The following is an 18,974-nucleotide window of genomic DNA, read 5'->3' as shown; positions in this document are numbered from 1 at the left end:
GTAAATATTTTACAATAGTATGAAATTTTGTATACTGACACAAATTTAAGGTTAATTTTGTTACAACATCTTGTACACGTGTTTCTACTTTTTTTATTTAAGATATTGTACCTATGCAGCTCATTTAACAATGTAATTTAAATTTCTAGTCCTTGAAATTTATTATTATGAACTATTTAGGATAATAAAGAAATTCAAGTTAGCAGTTAATCACTTACAACAATGAAATTTGTAGTCATGCTAAGTATGTTTACAAGGTCAAACAGAGATATATTTTAGATACACAGGTGATCTTCAAACACTTCAAAGACCGGCAGAATATGGCATTTAAAATGTTTTAATAACATAAGACTTTGCATGACAGTGAGATGCATCTGGTCCTAGCAGCACCAATTTACTTCAAAAAAGGATGATGGGCATCGAAGAACCTACATACAGAGTTTGCTTTCTTTTTGGCAAAAGCTAGCCATTTGGGTAAGAAACTGCCCTTGCCTTGACTGCTAACAGTATGCTGTCCAAACTGGACAAGCAGGCTGGAGATGGCTCAGAGGTTAAAAGCACTGGCTGTTTTTCCAGAGGTACTGAGTTCAATTCCCAGCAACCACAAGATGGCTCACAGCAATCTAAATAAGATCTGTTGCCCTCTTCTGGTATGCAGGCATATATGCAGGCAGAACACTGTATACACAGTAAATAAGTAAATTTAAAAAAGAAATCCCACCAAATTAGACAAGCAAGACACAAAAGAAGGTGACTGCCGAATTTTGTCAAGACAAGGTAGGACAGTCCTTCAAAATTCCTGCTTCACATAAAAGCCTCTCAGATATTTTAGGCCCATAGGCTGACTCGGGATGGCACCTCGGTATGACTATCCAGGCAGCCAGCTCACTGTCTTTTCTTAGTTTTGGGAATTTGCTTGCTCTGCACTTCCTGTTTACTTAGGTAATATTATATCCTTCTGGGGTCTTTGATGGAGTTGAAGACTAGGTAGTTATAGTTTTCATTAGTTATGATAGAAGGTAAATTAGGTACAAAACTTTAGACTTACCAACATAGCATTAATAATGGAGTATTTTCTCTGAATTTATCAAATACAAATGGATTGGATATTGTGAATGTAATTCGTACCTGAGAATTGTTCTTATTGTATAGTCTTACTATGTTAAAACCCTTTCCTTTTAATTTATTTATATTTTATTTATAGGGGAAAATGTTGCAAGATATATGATTACACTGTGTGAAGATATGTCACTGTGACTGGTATAATAAAATGCTAAACAGTCAATAGCTAGGCAGGAGGTATGGCAGGGACTTCTGGTCAGAGAGAGCTCTGGGAAGAAGAAAAGCAGAGGCCCCAGCAGGACAGAGAGAGAGAGCAAGACATGTAAGAGGACAGGTAAAAGCCACGAGTCACATAGCATCACACAGATTAATAGAAATGGGTTAGTTTAAGTTATAAGAGCTAGTGGGACAAGCCTAAGACAAGCCTAAGCTATAGGATGAGCTTTTATATTTAACAATAAGTCTCTGGTTTGGTTTCTTTTGTTGTTGTTGTTTTTTGTTTTTTTGCTTTTTTTGTGAGCTGGCAATACAGAGAAAGATTCAATACAGGAGGTGCCATCCCTGGGCTCGTGGACCTGGGTTCTCTAAGAAGGCAGGCTGAGAAAGCCATGGAAAGCAAGCCACAAAGCAGTATTCCTCCATGGTCTTTGCATCAGCTCCTATCTCCAGGTTCCTGTCCTATTTGAGGAACTGTCCTGACTTCCTTGGATGATGAACTGTGATGAGGAAGTGTAACCCAAATAAACCCTTTCCTCCCCAAGTTGCTCTGGTCACTGTGTTTCACCACAGCAATAATAACCCTAACTAAGACAACATCCAACCAAGAACGAACCAAACAAACAAAACAAACAACTTTTAGCACTTGAGAAGCAGGGGCAGATGGATCTCTGTGAACTGGAGGCCAGCCTAGTCTACTAGTGAGTTCTGGAACAACCAAGGCTATGTAGAGACCCTGCCTCACAAAACAAAACAAAACAAACAAAACAACAAAAACTACACTCACAAGACATTCAAAGAAACAATAATGTTTGTCCCAGTCAAAGGAAAAAAAATTAACCATCCCAATGTAGGTTTGATGGCAGATGCCAACAATGAGGAGTCTGAAGATGACAAATAGAAATGGCCTCAGAAAAACGGAAGAGAGGTAAGTTGCCAGCCTGCACACAACCTCACAGAAAGTATACGGCTGGTGTCCATGTAGCGGTACACTGACCCAATTGCTTGAACCTCTCTAGCAAGGACCTAGCTGCTGCATGGCCTGGGATAAGAAGGCTGATGGAGGTAAGTCCAAGGCACATGCTGCCATGCTGGTTTCCCAGGCATGGCTCAGAAGTATAAAGGAACTGTGCTGCCCTATCTATCATAATCTGGACCACAGGAGGAAAGTAGACTCCTGGACCCGGCACTCAATTAGCCATTAGAGCCCTGCCCACCAAGGTATGAAGACAAAGCAAGATTGAGGGTACTGTCCTATGTCTCTACTAGTACCATGAACAGGACTCCTTATATCATTGTTTACTTTGAAAATGCCTTCATGGAAACAAACAAAAAACAAGACTTTAAGACAACCATTTTAAAGATGCTCAAAGAACTAAAGATGTGGCAAAAATCAAGGAAATGGTGCTATGAACATGAAAATAGGGAACCCAGTTGGACATACTGGTGATACTCATAATCCCAGCACACAGCAGCCTGACGAAGGATGACTGTCGAAGAATTCAATGCCATATCGGGATATCCAGTGAGTTCTGGGCCACCTGAATTAATTTGAGACCCTGAGTCAAAAAAAAAAAAAAAAAAAAAAAAAAAAAAAAGTCCTCTGAAACTTTTACAGTAGAAATATTTGACTCACTACAGGGTTCCAACAGCAGATCTGAGGAAGCAGAAAACAGCCTCAGTGAACTGAAAGACAGAGCCATGAAAACTATGGGACCTAAGAAACAGGAAGAAGCCAGGCGTGGTGGTGCACGCCTTCAATCCCAGCACTCGGGAGGCAGAGCCAAGCAGATCTCTGTGAGTTCAAGGCCAGCCTGGTCTACAGAGCGAGTTCCAAGGCAAGCTCCAAAAAGCTACACAGAGAAACCCTGTCTCGAAATATACACACCAAAAGAAAAGTAATAGGAAGAAAAGCCACTAAAGAAAAATACCAAGACCAGAGAGAACCGGTGGGACACCAATAGACTACTAACCTGTGATTACTGAGTCCATTAGGATTAGAGAGGAACAGAGAGGACATTTAAAGTAGTAAATGCTGAAACTCACATTTTTCAGAATTTATGAATATAAACGTTCATTCTGCTCAGCATATTCCAAGAAGGATGAATTCAAAACCCCACTGTATTGTGTATAATGAAACTGCTTTCTAGTGTAAGGTAACAACTATTTATAACACTTCGTTAGGCTAATGCATTTTTAAAGGTACTAGTTTAAACATACAACATGCAAAGATGTATTTTTGTGACAGGAACAACGAAAATGGCTTCAGAGGAATAAAAGCAACAGAATTTGTAAAGTTACTGAAGTGAAACTGGTATCAATTCCCATTTGTCATAACTTTAGAATGCTGTATGTGACCCCATGGTAACCACACAAACTAACAAACAAAAAACAGATACAGAATATATGCAAAAGAAACTGAGACATGAACTAAATATTTGGCTTAAAAATAGAGACGGAACTGGATAGTTGGCTCAGTGGATAAGAACACTTGTTCTTACAAATGACCCAGGTTTGATTTCCAGTACCTACATGGAGGCTCACCTCCTTGGGCACCAGGCAGACATGTAGACAAAATTCACACACATAATATAAAAATAAATAAAATTAAAACAAAGAGAGAGAACTAGATCAATGATACAAAGCTGACAGTAAAGCAGAAATGAGAGACAAAAAGGTAATCTGACATGCAGAACATACACAGCAAAAGGACAACAGCAAGCCTATCCTTTCAGCCAGACTTTAAAAGGAAAGTCTGAAACAATTTTGAGTTCTACCACCCACAAAGAGGCTCAACAGTCTGTGACTCCAGTCCTAGGGGATCTGATGCTCTCTTCAGATCTCTAAGGACACCAAGCATGCATATGTTACAGACATACATGCAAGCAAAACACATAAACACAGAATAAAAATAAGTAAGTCTTTCTTTAAAAGGGTAAAACAGAAAATATACATATATTGCCATGAAATTTAAAATGGTAAGAAAACAGGAAAGGTTTTTTTGTTTTTGTTTTTCAAGACAGGGTTTCTCTGTGTAGCCTTGGCTGTCCTGGATCTCACTCTGTAGACCACACCTCTAACTGGCCTCTAACTCAGAGATCTGCCTGCTTCTGCCTCCCAAGTGTTGGGATTGAAGGTGTGCACCATCATAGCCCAGCAGAGTAAGGTTTTAGTAAAGTAATCATAGGAGCCAAGAACTGGAAAGGGTGTCTTTCCCAAGGCCCAGTCAAGGCTGTCACATCACAAGCACTCTGGTAGGGCAATCATGTGTGTGAAATCTATAGCAACAGTCAATCCCCTCAGACTAGCCCAGGAAGAGGCCCCACAGAGAAAGAGGGCAATCCATCCCTCCTACCTTCCCTACGTGCTTCTCTCTCTTTGCGACGCTCTTCTGCCCTCCGTTCCCGCTCCTTTTGTTCCCGCTGTTCCTTCTGCTGCTCCCTCATCTTGCGCTCCCGCTCCCTCTTCCTTTCCAACTGCTCCAGGCGGTCCCTGCAAAAAGCACACCAAGTCATCATTCTCCTACCCCACAGGAAGTTTCTTTCGTAGGCCAGGTTGTTTGATTTCTGCTCAACTTATGTAGTGTATTTGCACACTGTAAACCCAAAAATGGATATTTAGGTGTCAAATCCATATGTGCATATCATCAAGCAGTTCCTGGTGAGCCACAGCAGAAAAGAAAAGCACAAGAGGAGGCCATCATCTGTCAGATTCCAAACACACTGGTTCGTTGTATTGCCGCGGGTGGCAGCTCCAGGAAAACACAGCATGTAGATCCCCAAGTATACCAGAGAACCCAGGTTAGACCCAGTAGATCAGGAGTACACAAAGAGGAGGTAGAGAGGCCCTCTGGGAAAGTGGGGAGGCAGCCATGGCCCCAAGACCTGAGTGTTGACAAATTCTTTCACTGGAGTCTGGGCAGATAGATCTAGGGCCACTTCCTGCCCCACCTTGAGACAGTGTGGGCTTGAACATGATGGGGACAGCAGAGGACCTGTGCTTGAAACAAGGCATGAATCACCTAGAGTGCAGAAAACTTACTAAGGTACTGAAACATGTCCACGTGGCTAAATTCATCATTTTCCATGTTCCTCTGGCTAGACAAAAGGTTCTGTGTTTCTAGAGTTTTATGTTTTAATTGCTTCTTTGATTTTAAATATGTACACCTGATATGTTATTTAATTATGGTTTGTTTGCTTGTTAGGGTTTCACTAAGTCTCCTGGGCTGGCCTTAAACTTTGGGAAATCCTTTTGCCTAAGCCCCAGGAGCTGGGAATACAAGGATACACTTCAAGGTCTGGCTAGTTTTACTATTTATTGGGAAAGTAGGAGGTTGAGAGAGGGTCTCACAATGTAGCTGAGGCTGGCCCGGAACTCATTATGTAAACCAGGCTGGTCTCAAACTCATGAAGCTCCATACGCCTTTGCCACCTGAGTAATATTTGCACAAATTCTATTGTTGACCTGTACATTTACCATTTCCAGCCTGTAGCTCATCCTGAAGGTCTTCCTTACTTATTTAATAGGGTTGTTAGCTACCCCAAACACAGGCCACTCAGACTCCTCTCTTTCTTCTATTCTTCAAAGAAGATAACTCCTACTACTCTATTAAGTACAGTCTGCGCGTTTTAGCAAAGCCTAAGAACTCTCCAAAACAAGTTCCCTGGACATGTTACCTCTGTAGTCTGTGTGATCTTTTATATAAATTAATTTTACATGCATGAATATTATGTACACATGTATGTGTGTCATGTGCACGCCTGGTGCCTGGGGAGGTCAGAGAGGGTATCAGATCCTCTTGAACCGTGGTTATAGGCAGTTGTGAGCCACCGTTTGTGTGTGTGTGTGTGTGTGTGTGTGTGTGTGTGTGTGTGTGTGTGTTGGGAAATGAATGAAACCTGGTCCTTTGCAAGGTCGACAAAGTTCTCTTAACTGCTGAAACATTGACATCCTCCTCACCCTCTCCACCTTTTTTTTTTTTTTTTTTAAATTTTGTTTGTTTATTTGTTTGTTTTTCGAGACAGAGTTTCTCTGTGTAGCTTTGGAGCCTGTCCTAGAACTCACTCTGTAGCCCAGGCTGCCCTGGAACTCACAGAGATCCACCTGCCTCTGCCTCCTGAGTGCTGGGATTAAAGGCATACGCTACCACCGCCTGGCCTTTTCAAACAGAGTCTCAGGGGCTGGAGAGATGGCTTAGCAGTTAAGAGCACTGGCCGCTCTTCCAGAGATCCTGAGTTCAACTCCCAGCAACCACATGGTAGCTCACAACCATCTCCAGGGGATCTGATGCCCTCTTACGGCATGAAGGCATACATGGAGATAGAGCACTCATATGCATAAAATAAATCTTTTTTTTTTTTTTTCGAGCCAGGATTTCTCTGTGTAATTTTGGTGCCTGTCATGGATCAAACTCTGCCTCCCGAGTACTGAGATTAAAAGCATGTGCCACCTCTGCCCGCCCATCAAATAAATCTTGAAGAAAAAAAAAAAAAAGAAAAAAAAAAAAAGAAAGAAACAGGGTCTCATCAATTTCAGACTGGCTTCAAACTCATTATGCTGTCAGGATGACCCTGAACTTACGATCTTCCTATAGGTCAATTTTTAATGCTCTCACCCTCAGTTCTCAGATTATCCTCTAGTGGGTTTCTAAAGCACAATCATGGTGGCTTTTCTCAACTATAACCAGCTTTAAAGCTTTTTTGGGGGAGTAGACAGGTAGACTTGCTTAGTCTTCTCCAGAAATGTGTCCACATGTTTTCTCCTATTTTCTTCTCCTGCTTTAACCTACAAAAGAACTACACAGAGGCTCAAACTTCATTTACCAAGCTCTACTTCTATCCCCAGCCCCCCTCACTGGACAAGGCACTTTCAGTCTCTAGAAAAGGAATAGTGGGCATAGGCATTCCACATATTGTGAACTTCTATCCAGCCCTACTGGCCTCAGACGGACTGCTGAGTACACCAAGTGCTTCAGTGAGAACCAACGGTTTTCACTCTTACCTTATGCTGTGTGTCTAGTGCTACCTGCTGGGAATGGTCAGTATCACCATCCTCCTTCCTGCTCAATAGGCCAACTCCCCAACTTTCCCTGAACTCAGTCTAACCTAGTCCAGAGGATATCTATGGAGCTAAACAGATGCTGCTCTTGGGGTGTAAGCTGATAGAGAACTGCTGGAAAAGAATGCCCTGAGCCTGGTGTCCTAGTTCCTAGACTGTCAGGTCCTTGGGGGGCTCCTTTCTTATTACTTAGTCCCTTTATGTTGGGAAGATCCAGAGTCTGTTTTCAATGTGATGCAGGAAACCATTAGCAATCTGTTTTCCTAGTTAGTGTAGGCTAGATCATCTACTCTAAGCAATAACCTTAGCTGCCCTAGGCTAGACCAGTTAGAGCTGAGTTTGGCATAAAACAGGTCCTCAGGAAGCTCCTGCTTAGTGAACAAACCATGAACCATTTAATGTTTAGTTTTGAATGTTGACTTTTCACAATGGACAATCATCTGAGAAAGCAGTCCCAGTGAGGGACTGTCTAGATTAGGTTGGCCTGTGGGTTTGTCTTTGGAGGATTATCATGAATTTTTTAGGTTTTTCAAGACAAGCTTTCTCTGTGTAGCCTTGGCTGTCCTGAAACTTGCTGTGTCTACCAGGCTGGCCTCGAATTCAGAGATCTGCTTGCCTTCACATCTGGAATGCTGAGATTAAAGGCGGGTGGCACGATCACCACCCAGCTTTATAATGAATATGTTAGGTGACGAAGATACACCTACTCTAGATAGCACCATTCGCTAAGCAGAGGATTTCTAACTATGTAAGAGTGGAGAGAGTAGAGTAGAGGTGGCTGGTGGTTAAGAATGCTTACGGCTGCTGCAGATGATATGAGTTTGCATTCAGTCAGACAGCTCACAAACACCTGTAACTCCAGCCCTAGAGGATCTGATACTCTGACCTCTCAGGGCACCCTCACACACATACCCAAATATACATATACACATGATTAAACAAACAAACAAACAAACAAACAAACAAACAAACAAACTTTAAAAAGAGGATCTTTAAGAGTGGAGAAAGTGCCAGGCGGTGTGCCAAACACATTTAATCCCAGCCCTGGCGGGGAGGGAGCAGGTAGATCTCTGTGAGTTCGAGGCCAGCCTGGTCTACAGAGCGAGATCCAGGACAGGCTCCAAAACTATACAGAGAATCTCTGTCTCGAAAAAACAAAAAATAAAAAAAAAAAAAAAAAGAGTGGAGAAAGTGAGCTGAGCACTACTGTGCTTGCATTAATTTATCACTCCCTACTCTTGACTGTGGATATAGTACATCTAGTTGCTTCAATTTCAAGGCCCTGCAATGATGAATTGTAACCTGGAATTGCAAAACAAATAAGCCCTTTCTTCCTTAGAAAAGTTGCTTCAGTCAGAGTACTTCATTATACAGCTAAGGAAACTAAAACTAAACACCCACACCAACCTCTCCTAAGCCCTGATTGTGACAGGATTCAGACCATGAGCTTGAGTGACTTCTTTTTTTTTTTTTTTTTTTCAAAGTTTATTTATTTATTATGTATATAGTGTTCTGCCTGCATGTGTCCTTGCAGGCCAGAAGAGGGCACCAGATCTAATTGCAAGTGGTTGTGAGCCACCATGTAGTTGCTGGGAATTGAACTCAGGACTCTGGAAGAGCGTTCAGTGCTCTTAACCACTGAGCCATCTCTCCAGCCCTTGAGTGACTTCTTTAGGATGCTGCTACCCTTTTTTCTTTTTCTTTTCTTTTTTAAGACAAGGTCACATTATGTAGCCCTGGCTGGCTTGGAATTTTCCATGTAGACCAGGCTGGCCTCAAATTCAAAGAGGTCTACCTGCCTCGGCTTCCTCAGTACTGGGATTTAAGGTGTACTACCATGCCAGCCTCCACCTCACTTTACCAAAGCTTAAAAATAGCCCATCATTGCTGTGTAATGGCAGCACTTGCCTTTAATCCTAGCATTCAGGAGGCAGAGACAGGGTGATTTCTGTGAGTTTGAGGCCAGCCTGGTCTACAGAGCAAGTTCTAGACAGCCAGGGCAGGAACACAGAAAAACTGAAAAGGTGTCAAGACTCCTGGCTCTTTTTTTTTTTTTTTTTTTTTTTCCTTCTAGTTTTTCAAGACAGGGGTTCTCTGTATAGCCCTGGCTGTTCTGGAACTTGATCTGTAACCAGGCTGGCCTTCAACCCACAGAGATCCACCTGACTCCATATTCTTACAAGATAGAATCTCCCTCACTCCCCAGTGCTATAGGGTCAGAGGTATTCATAAAACACCAATATTCCCACTGTACCTTCCTTCCAACTCTACCACTTCAGATCTGGCTCAACTCTTCACCTCATAATTGAATTCCTACCTGGTAATCCTTGTTAGTTATTACTGTTACCTTGATAGGGTCTAAAATTACCAGGAGCCAAATCTCTGGGTACAACAGTAAGGGGTTTCTAGACTGTTCTGAGGTGGGAAGACCCACCTTCATGTGGGTATCACCATTCAATGGACTGGGGTTCCAAAATGAATAAAAGGTAGAAAGAAGTGAGAAATAACATTCATTATTTTGTTTCCTGACTGAAGATGTAACAACTAGTTGCCTTAAACTCTTGTGACTTTCCATGATGGACTGAACCCTCAAACTGTGAACCCATATAAGTTCTTCCTTCTTTAAGTTGCTTTTCTAAGGTATTTTGTCACAGCAAAGGGAAAAGTCAGTAATATAGAACTCAGAACTCCCTTGCAATATCCTTTGCCCAAATGATCTCACTAAACCAAGTCTCTCAGTCACCAAAATCACTGTATTAAAGGTCCTTAGAGCAGGTCTCACCTCTCTCTCCTGGAATGTTCTCTTGCCATTTCTCTCCTCTTCTGTCTTTCCCATTCTCTGCGAGCTTTATCTTGTTCTTCTCGATGGCGTTTCCGACGTTCATGTTCTCTTTCTTTTTCTTTCACTCTAGCGTGCTTCCCTAATGAGATATGAGCATCATGTAAAGAAGCTCAATTTATGCCTTGCGTTGATTGTGCCTTTAATCCCAGCACTCAGGAGGCAGAGGCAGGAGGATCTCTGAGTTCCAGGCTAGCCTGGTCTACAAAATGAGTTCCAAGACAGCCAAGGCTACACAGAGAAACCCTGTCTGAAAAAAAGAAAAAAGAAAAAAAAAAAGAAAGAAAGAAAGGAAGACAGAATGGAACTAGAGATGAATCTGCAGTTAAGAATGTCTGCTGTTCTTCTTCAAGAGGACCTGTGTTTGGTTCCACGTCAGGAGGCTCACAATGACCTGTAACTTCAGCTCCAAGGGATCCCATGTCCTCTTCTGACCCATATATGTTTGGCATACGTGGATGCTTGCATTAGTTTATTTGCATGACGTGCATGCAGGTGCCCTTGAAAGGCCAAGCATATTGCATTCCCTGGAATTGGAGTTATAGGTGGTTGTAGGAAGTCAACGTGGGTACTGGGAACCAAATCCAAATCCTCTGTAAGAGAAGTAAGCGTTCTTAACCACTGAGATATCTCTCTGGCCTTGATTTTCACCTTTCTTAGTATTATATCATGACATATTATTTTCATAACTTGAAAATCACTATTTATACACAACGCAGAACAAAACTGTTCTTTTTTTTATTGTTGTTTTTTGTTTCTCTGTGTAGTTTTGATGCCTGTCCTGGATCTCTGTCTATACACCAGGCTGGCCTCGAACTCACAGAGATCCACCTACCTCTGCCTCCCCAGTGCTGGGATTAAAGGCGTGCGCCATCACCGCCCCGCCAAAACTGTTCTTTTAAACAGATTCTACTATTATATATAGAACCACATTAGCAAGGCAGGAGAGATGGCTGCTCTTTCAGAGGACTCAGATTCAATTTCCAGCACCCACATGGAAGCTCATATCTGCCTGTATCTCCAGTTTAGGGGATCTGACACATTCACGCAGACATTCATGCAAGCAAACACAAATGCACAGTAAATAAAAAATAAACTTTAAAAGACACAAAAATACAAAACAACAACAACAAAATAAAACACATAAGCAACTGCACTTATACTATTATATGATTTAAATTGGTCTCAGGGTCTGTTTTCCTAGTATTCTTGAGTACTCCCTGGAAGTCTGGAATGCAGAAACTATCTGTAATTCCACAATTCAGGAGGCTGAAGGAAGAAAATCTTGAGTGCTGGAGGACAGGCTGAGCTACCTAGCAAGATCTTGCTTTTTAAAAATGTTATTAAAGGAAAAAAAAAAAAAAGAAAGAAAGAAAGAAAGAAAGAAAGAAAGAAAAAGAAAACCTCTTGGTATTAGATTAAGACAAACCTGTCAAGTCAAAGCCATTAGTTGGACTTGACTCCAACACCCATTATTATTATTAAATTTTTTTGGTGTTTTCACCTATACTTATTCAATGATAGCGACTCCATATATAGACAAATGACTTCAAAACAATGTACAAGGGGAGAGAAGAAAACTTTCACATACCAGGAGAAAAAAGAAACAGTTATTCTAAAGAGTCTACAGTTAGGTTATGGTTTTGGCTAGCGTTCGTTCATCTTCACTTTTGGATGCACTCTGAAGAAGGCAGGCGATGACAGAGGAGACAAACAGCTGGGACTATCACGTGAAGAAAGCAAAGACTCTCATACCTCCCTCTGCTGAATGGCTACGATGTCTACGCTTCTCTTTTCTCTTCTCATCTTTTCTGTGATGGGCTTTTTCTTTCCGGGACATTTGCTGGGGTGGTTTAATAGCCAGAGAATCATCTTCCTCTCCTCTGAAATAGATGAGAGACACACCATGATGGCAAGTGCAGAGAACCAGAGTATACCCAAAAGCATTATTCCTAATAGAATAAAGTTCAACTCCAACCATCACCTAAGAAAAGTTGAAGCCGGGTGTGGTGACGCACGCCTTTAATCCCAGCACTCGGGAGGCAGAGGCAGGTGGACCTCTGTGAGTTCCAGGCCAGCCTGGTCTACAAGCTATTTTAAGAGTTGGATGAAAAATATGAGAAATCAATGTCTGTAGAACAAAAATGCCTCTCTTTTGGGAGAGGCATGTTCATTTGTTCATTTTCTTGATTGTGGTAATGGTTTCACATCCAAGTAAAAATGTGTCAAATCACACCTTATATGCAATTTAGTCATTTATACTTCAGTAAGACTCCTAAAGTCCTATAATTTTATCAACTTTTAACAAAGCCAAAAGTTCATTTGACAGTATCTTAAACTAATTCTATAACACCAAGAATATGGAAATGTTTACACTCTGAACTTCTCAAAAGAACCATGCTAGCTGGGCAGTGGTGGCACACTCCTTTAATTACAGAAGGCAGAGGCAGGTAGATTTCTGTGACTTCAAGCCCAGAGTGGTTTAATGAGCTAGTTCCAGGACAGTGAAGGCTGTAACACAGAGAAACCCTGTTTCAACAAAACAAAACAAAACAAAACAACAACAAAAAACCCATGTTATTTTAACTTTTGATTTTATTTTCCTTAGTTATCTTACAAGACGTGAAGAAAACAAATGATAGGACATCACTACACTGAAAGGGTTATCAGACATACATGTCGGCATGGCACTGCTGATAGTGGGTCCTCTGAGTTCCACTTTGGATTACTTCTAAAACTGGAGGCTTGCAATACAGTTAAACACTTAAGTGATTATCTAAATGGTGCTAGCCTGACTGAAGAATCGTCATAAAGAAAGGAATACATGTTTACATTCCTTCATAACTCCACACAAAAGCAACATCACATGTGAGGTAAACTTCAGCCAAAATACAAACTTTAAACAATCAGGTGTGGTGGCAAACACCTTTTAATCCGAGCACCTAGGAGGCAGAGGCAGGTGGATTTCTGAGTCCAAGGGTCTATATAGTGATCTTTAGGACAGCCAGGACTACATAGAGAGACCCGGTCTCAAGTAAACACAAAAAACAAACTTTTAAAAATTCAAATTTTTGGGGCTGGAGAGATGGCTCAGAGGTTAAGAGCACTGTTTGTTCTTCCAAAGGTCCTGAGTTCAATTCCCAGCAACCACATGGTGGCTCACAACCATCTGTAATGAGATCTGGTGCCCTCTTCTGGCCCGCAGGGATATGTGCAGACAGAACACTGTATACATAATAAATAAATAAATCTTTAAAAAAAAATTCAAATTTTTATAGATTCATGTATGAGTATGAATATTTTTCTGCTTAAATGTATGTGTGCTACATGTGCCCATTGAGGTCAGAAGGAGGCATTAGATGTTCTGAAACTGGACTTACAGATGGTTGTTAGCCATCATGGCCATATGGTGCTAAGAACCAAACCTGGGTCCACTGTAAGAGCAATAAGTGCTCTTAACCACTAAGCCTTCTCTCCAGTTCCTAAACTGTTTCAAAGTAATACTGAAAGAGGCAGTCTATGGTGCTCAGTGATTAAAAACAGTTGTTGTTTGCTTGGGGATGTCTTTCTGTATGCTGTGAATATGTGTTGCTCTGATTGGTTGATATATAAAGCTGTATGGCCAATGGTGAGGCAGAATAAGGTTAGGGGGTACATTCCAACTGGAGAGAGAGGAAGAGCTTGAAAGGAGAGGTAGGAGAGAGATGCTGAGAGCCGCCACCAGGAAACGCAAGATGTCAAAGTACGAGTTAAACCGCAAAGCCACCTGGCAACTTATAAACAGAAATGGGTTAAGCTAGGTAGGGAGAAGCTTGAGCCATAGGCCATCCAGTTGGTAAATAATATAAACCTCTGTATTTGGGACTAAGCAGCTTTGGGACTCAAGTGGGAAAGATTTGTCCTGACTGGGGAAAACTTCTGACTACAGTTGTTCTTGAGGAAGACCCAATTTCGATGTCCAGGACTCATACTGGGCATCTCACTACAACCTGTTACCCCTAAAACATCTGATGCCCTCTTCTGGCTTCTTTGGGTGAATTCTCATTCATATTCTCTCTCTCTCTCTCTCTCTCTCTCTCTCTCTCTCTCTCTCTCTCTCTCTCTCTTTCCCTCCTACCTCCCTCCCATCAAACTGAAAAACAAATGTTTTGAGTATTTTACAATTCTGTATGAAATGTATTCACAGCTAACTGAGGCACATGTGGCCCATGGGTTGCAGGTTAAACATGCCTACAACATCACCTTACATTTTCTCACCTGTCTTCCATAGAATCTTCTCTTCTATATGGTGAGTTCCTGATTGTGATTTCCATTCGGTGATCTCTCAGCTCCCCCTCCTCAAGGGAATCCCTTTTGGAATCCCGGTCATCAGACTAAGATGCAAAGAAAAATGAAACATTGTCATTTTCCTTATAGATAACTTTTCTCATATTTGAAAAATATCTTGTTATGTAGCTCAGGCTGGCTTTGAACTCAAAACCTTCTGCCTCAGCTCCCAAATGCTGTGGTTACTTCACTTTACTAAATATATTCTTTTTTTTTTTTTTTTTTTTTTTTGGACAGGGTCTCACTATATAGCATGGGCCTCTTGAGTTCCTGAGGCTTGGGATTAAAACTGAAGTTTGCTGAGTAAATTTAAATATACGCTTTGAATGGAGACATTACAAAATGCAAGATAACTTTTGTTCAAATTTCATGTAATTTACATCACTTTTTCTTTTTGTAACCCAAACCTAAAAATAGAAAGTTAAAAACACTATGTACGATAAGGGACATGAGACTGTGCAAAGAATGTTAGTTTTTTTTATGAACCAGAGTTTTTTTATGAGCCTAAGTTGGACTCTACACATCAAATACATTACACAAGATTTATATACATATTTCAAAATGATCTTTCTAATTTTATCAAAAGAAGTACTTATGTCCAATCACCCAAACCCTCTGACTATGTTATCATTCAAACCAAGGAAGTTACAAAGATCTCATTTTAGTTGTAAGGCAAATTCCCACTAAATTAAAAATACTTGGAAATGGTATTATGAATACACTAATATGAAATGAGAAAAAATAGTCTGGTTGCAATAATGATTCCAGGTTCAGACCATTTTATTTTTAAAGGAGATATTCTCATTTAGATATAGCTTCAGGGGTTGGAGAGATGGCTCAGTGGTTAAGAGCACTGGCTGCTCTTCCTTAGGACCCAGGTTCGATTCCCAACACTCACATGGCAGCTCACACCTGGCTGTTCCTCCAGTTCCAGGGGATCTCACACTCTCACACAGACATACATGCAGGCAAAATATAAAAAACAAACAAACAAAAAACAAAACCCCGGAAAACTCTAGATACAGCTTCAGTGTGTTATCAATCTACCTTCAATGTCAACAGAGTATATGAATGTTTTTGTTAATTTTAGAATAGATTTTGGGCTCACCTGTGACATTTGGAAGTACAAAAGAACTTCACCGAAGAAGCGTTGTTCTAATGGAAAAATGAGGGCAAAGAAATTAAATCTCCTTTAAGAAAACCACTTACTTAAAAAACATAGCTTACATTTTTTAAGCGTTTTATCTCTGCTTTCTCCTCTTGTTCTTTCCTTCGTTTCTTTTCCTGGAGAATTTCATCTAACGTTTTCACTTTCCAAGAGTCCTTTTCATCACCCATTTGAGTTAAAACACTGCAAAAAGAAAAATAATTCAAGCCACCTCGGGACACAGAAAACTATGGTCTGTTGCTCTCTCTTTTCTGAACACTGAAGTCTAATCATTAGTGTTTCAGAATAAGTCCCGGAAGTCCAGGGAAGTGGGAAGGATTTGGCCTTAACATAATTTTTCTGTCATTCCTGTACGGTTTTGGGCAACTCAGTTTACCTCGGTTCACTTTTCCGTAAAACGCAATCATCATCATCATCATCCACGTAATGGTACTGTTCTAGGATGAAAGACCATCCAGGTCAAAGCTCTTATTCAGTGCCTCGCACTCAACAAACTCTGCCTTAGGTGTCAAAAGGTTGTATGAGAAAGCTCCGGGATGCGGGGAGGCCTGGGTGACAGGTAAGACCAAGGTGTACTGTCAAACACTGGACCCCAGGATGGGGTCACGTAAACCTGAGGCAGGGGCTGGCTCCGGGGAGCGCCAGGGTCTGCCGCCTCCACTGGCTTAGTTTTGTGTGGAGCAAGGCGGTGCGCGGCAGCAATGTGTCCCTAGCCCCAATTCTTCAGGCCAAACAGTCACCCTACATCTGACCTCCCGCCACCACTCACCCCTGCGCCGCCGCCGCCGCCGCCACCGTCGGTCCTGGAGTCTGAGAAGAAACAGCGCCCGGCGCGCGGCAGGATCGTCGCCACTTCCTTTGCGGACGCGTGCTGATTACGTCGGGATGACGCGGGGCGGGCCCGTGTGGCCTCCATTTTATCCCCTCGCCCCATAGTACCCTGCGCACGCCGGAAGTGTCCCTACTCCCTGAGTTGGTTCCTGCTAATGACGCGCGACTGGGAGACTGAGGGCAAACTGGCCTCCCGCACGGCCCTGGGTGTCTCTAGTAGATGACGCGGTTCGACACGACCCGCCCAGGCGTCGTTTCTGGATTTGGACAGGGATGAGCCGCCGATGGGAAACCCTGGGCCTCGGCTGCCTTTGCATCGCCGCGTTGGCGGGCAGGACTAACTAGCCTCAGGCGCTCGGAGGCAGCATCGGCAACAGGCTAAACAAACAGCCTTTCCGCTCGTCACATGCTACTCGAGCTTCCACAACTAGACATTTGTTTCTACCTGCCAAACTTCTCTGAGGCCTTTGGTTTGGGCCAAGCCGTGCTAAGCCCCCAAAGTGGAGTCTCATTAGAGGGTCATACCGTCAGATGGAACCTTTTTGATCTACCTGACTCAGGAAGCCGAATTCCCAGATAGGCTAGTTACATCTGTCAGGGTGAGGAAGCCCCCTGTTCAAGAAAATACCATGGAAACGAATCCAGCTTCCTCAGCCGTTTTGTCTTTAAAACCAACCTCTTCTGCGTGGCCTATTGAAGTGATTGGGTGTTCTGTTGTGACTGTTTTGCTCTGAGACCGAGTTCCATACGTAGACCTAGCCCCGAACTGAGAGATCCTCCTGTGTGTACCACCATCTTCTGTGTTCTTTTGTTTTCTCTTCATTCGAATTGGAGAATCACAAAGCTAATTAAGATCTCCAAATTGTAATTTTGCCTTGACACGCTGAAACAGGGCAGGTAGAGGTTTACAGTGAGATTTTAAAGTGGACTTTATGGCAGTACTTCTCAAAGGTGTTTACTTAAACCAACTGGATATCTTGAAGGGTCCTACAATTCCACTAAAAGCCTATCAGAGCTTATGAAAGGGAGAGCAGAAATAAAAATTCCTTCAGCATGTCTTTGTCAGGTTATCCTGTGGGATTTGGAAAAAAAAAAAAAAAAGCAAATTCAGGTGGTGGTGGTGGTGCTCACCTGTAGTTCTAGCACTCTGAAAGCAGCCAAGCAAATCTGTGAGTTCAAGGCCAGCCTTGTCTTCGATGTGAGTTCCAGGATAGCCAGGGCTACACAGAGAAACCTTATCTCGAACCCCCCCCCCCAAAAAAAAGTTACACAACGAAAACAAGTACATATTTCACATTTATTTTCTTTTACAAGAACAATATATTGGTGGCTTGGATAAAAGGAATGAGGAGGTTTTCACAATATCAATTTATTACATGACTCACTGAATTATTTAACAGAATTCTAGGAGGCATTAATATAATCACTGAAATACTGAAATAGGTGAAATACAAAACATTTTATACATTTTATGATGCATTTTAGTTCCCTCATTGTTTGGTGCAAAACAAATATGACTTGGCTTTTATATAGACAATTACCAAGATAGTATCAAGTTTTCTTTGATGTGGGACATTCCACCTTAAACTGTGGTCTTTTCCAAAGTGCCAACACTGCTTGAACAAATAGAGATTCACAACAATCTCCAAATCCAGATGTTACAAATGAAATTAATGCAGTTTGAGTCCCAGAAATGGAATCTAAAGACAAAGCAAAGAGATAACCACACACACACACACACACACACACACACACACCACACAATTTGCCAATTGGATTGGTTTCAAACTAAACGTGGACAGGGATCCAACACCCACCTAACTCAGAATCAGAGCCCCCAAGAAAACTGGAAAACATACTTAGGAGAAACCCAAGTTAAAACCTACTATACTCTGAATTGTAGATGGTACTGTTTGTCCATAATTAGCATGACCTTAAGGTTCTGTTGTAATTCATGCAGACAGCCAAGACATTTATCAACTAAGAAAACAGACTGGGAGTATAGCTCAGAAAAGAGCAACAGCATTTCTAGCATTCCTGAAGCCCTGAGTTCTAGCCCTAACCAAAAGAAAAAACAAAACAAACAAACAAAAAAAAGCGGGAGATGAAGAGGCCCTCATAGGTAGGCCATATATTTCTGTGTTGAGGGAAAAAACAGCAGTTTCTCAGGGGCAAGAGAATTGAAAAAACCAGGGGTGGTGACACATGCTTGTAATGTCAGTACTAAGAAGGCTCACGTAGAAGGATGTAGAGTTCAAGGACTAAAAGGACAATATGGCTTATGAAGGGAAACTCAACTCAGAACTGACATGGTTTTCCGTCTCTAGGAACATCTCTGTTTACTCTTCTCCAATGTTAGGAAATGCATGCAGGTTCTAGACTTCACTCGGAGATGTGCATTTACTGTCTCCACTGAGCAAGGTGGTGTCTAGAGAGCAGGGTGACAGAGGAGCCAGGTGGTGTTTAGAGAGCAGG

General features: G+C 41.9%; 1 protein-coding gene across 5 annotated transcripts in view; it reads right to left on the bottom strand.

Moving 5' to 3' along the window:
* Window positions 1–16,504, bottom strand: part of LOC131904388 (cyclin-dependent kinase 11B) — a 33,094-nt gene extending 16,590 nt beyond the window's left edge. For 2 of the 5 annotated variants that reach the window (XM_059255546.1, XM_059255544.1), the window contains exons 1-6: window positions 16,045–16,216; window positions 15,728–15,851; window positions 14,432–14,547; window positions 11,930–12,057; window positions 10,118–10,256; window positions 4,634–4,770 (exon numbers count right to left, since the gene is read on the bottom strand). In XM_059255546.1, coding sequence (XP_059111529.1) covers window positions 4,634–4,770; window positions 10,118–10,256; window positions 11,930–12,057; window positions 14,432–14,547; window positions 15,728–15,838 — 631 coding nt within the window. In that variant the 5' untranslated portion in view covers window positions 15,839–15,851; window positions 16,045–16,216. Of the gene's footprint in view, window positions 1–4,633; window positions 4,771–10,117; window positions 10,257–11,929; window positions 12,058–14,431; window positions 14,548–15,608; window positions 15,656–15,727; window positions 15,852–16,044; window positions 16,225–16,437 lie in introns of those variants that run through there. The other 3 variants (XM_059255543.1, XM_059255542.1, XM_059255545.1) reach the window with 3 other exon arrangements.
* Window positions 16,505–18,974: the final 2,470 nt, after the last annotated feature.

This window comes from Peromyscus eremicus, chromosome 2 (genome assembly GCF_949786415.1).
Source record: "Peromyscus eremicus chromosome 2, PerEre_H2_v1, whole genome shotgun sequence".
Lineage (NCBI taxonomy): Eukaryota > Metazoa > Chordata > Mammalia > Rodentia > Cricetidae > Peromyscus > Peromyscus eremicus.
This window is presented reverse-complemented; position numbering and strand designations above follow the sequence as displayed.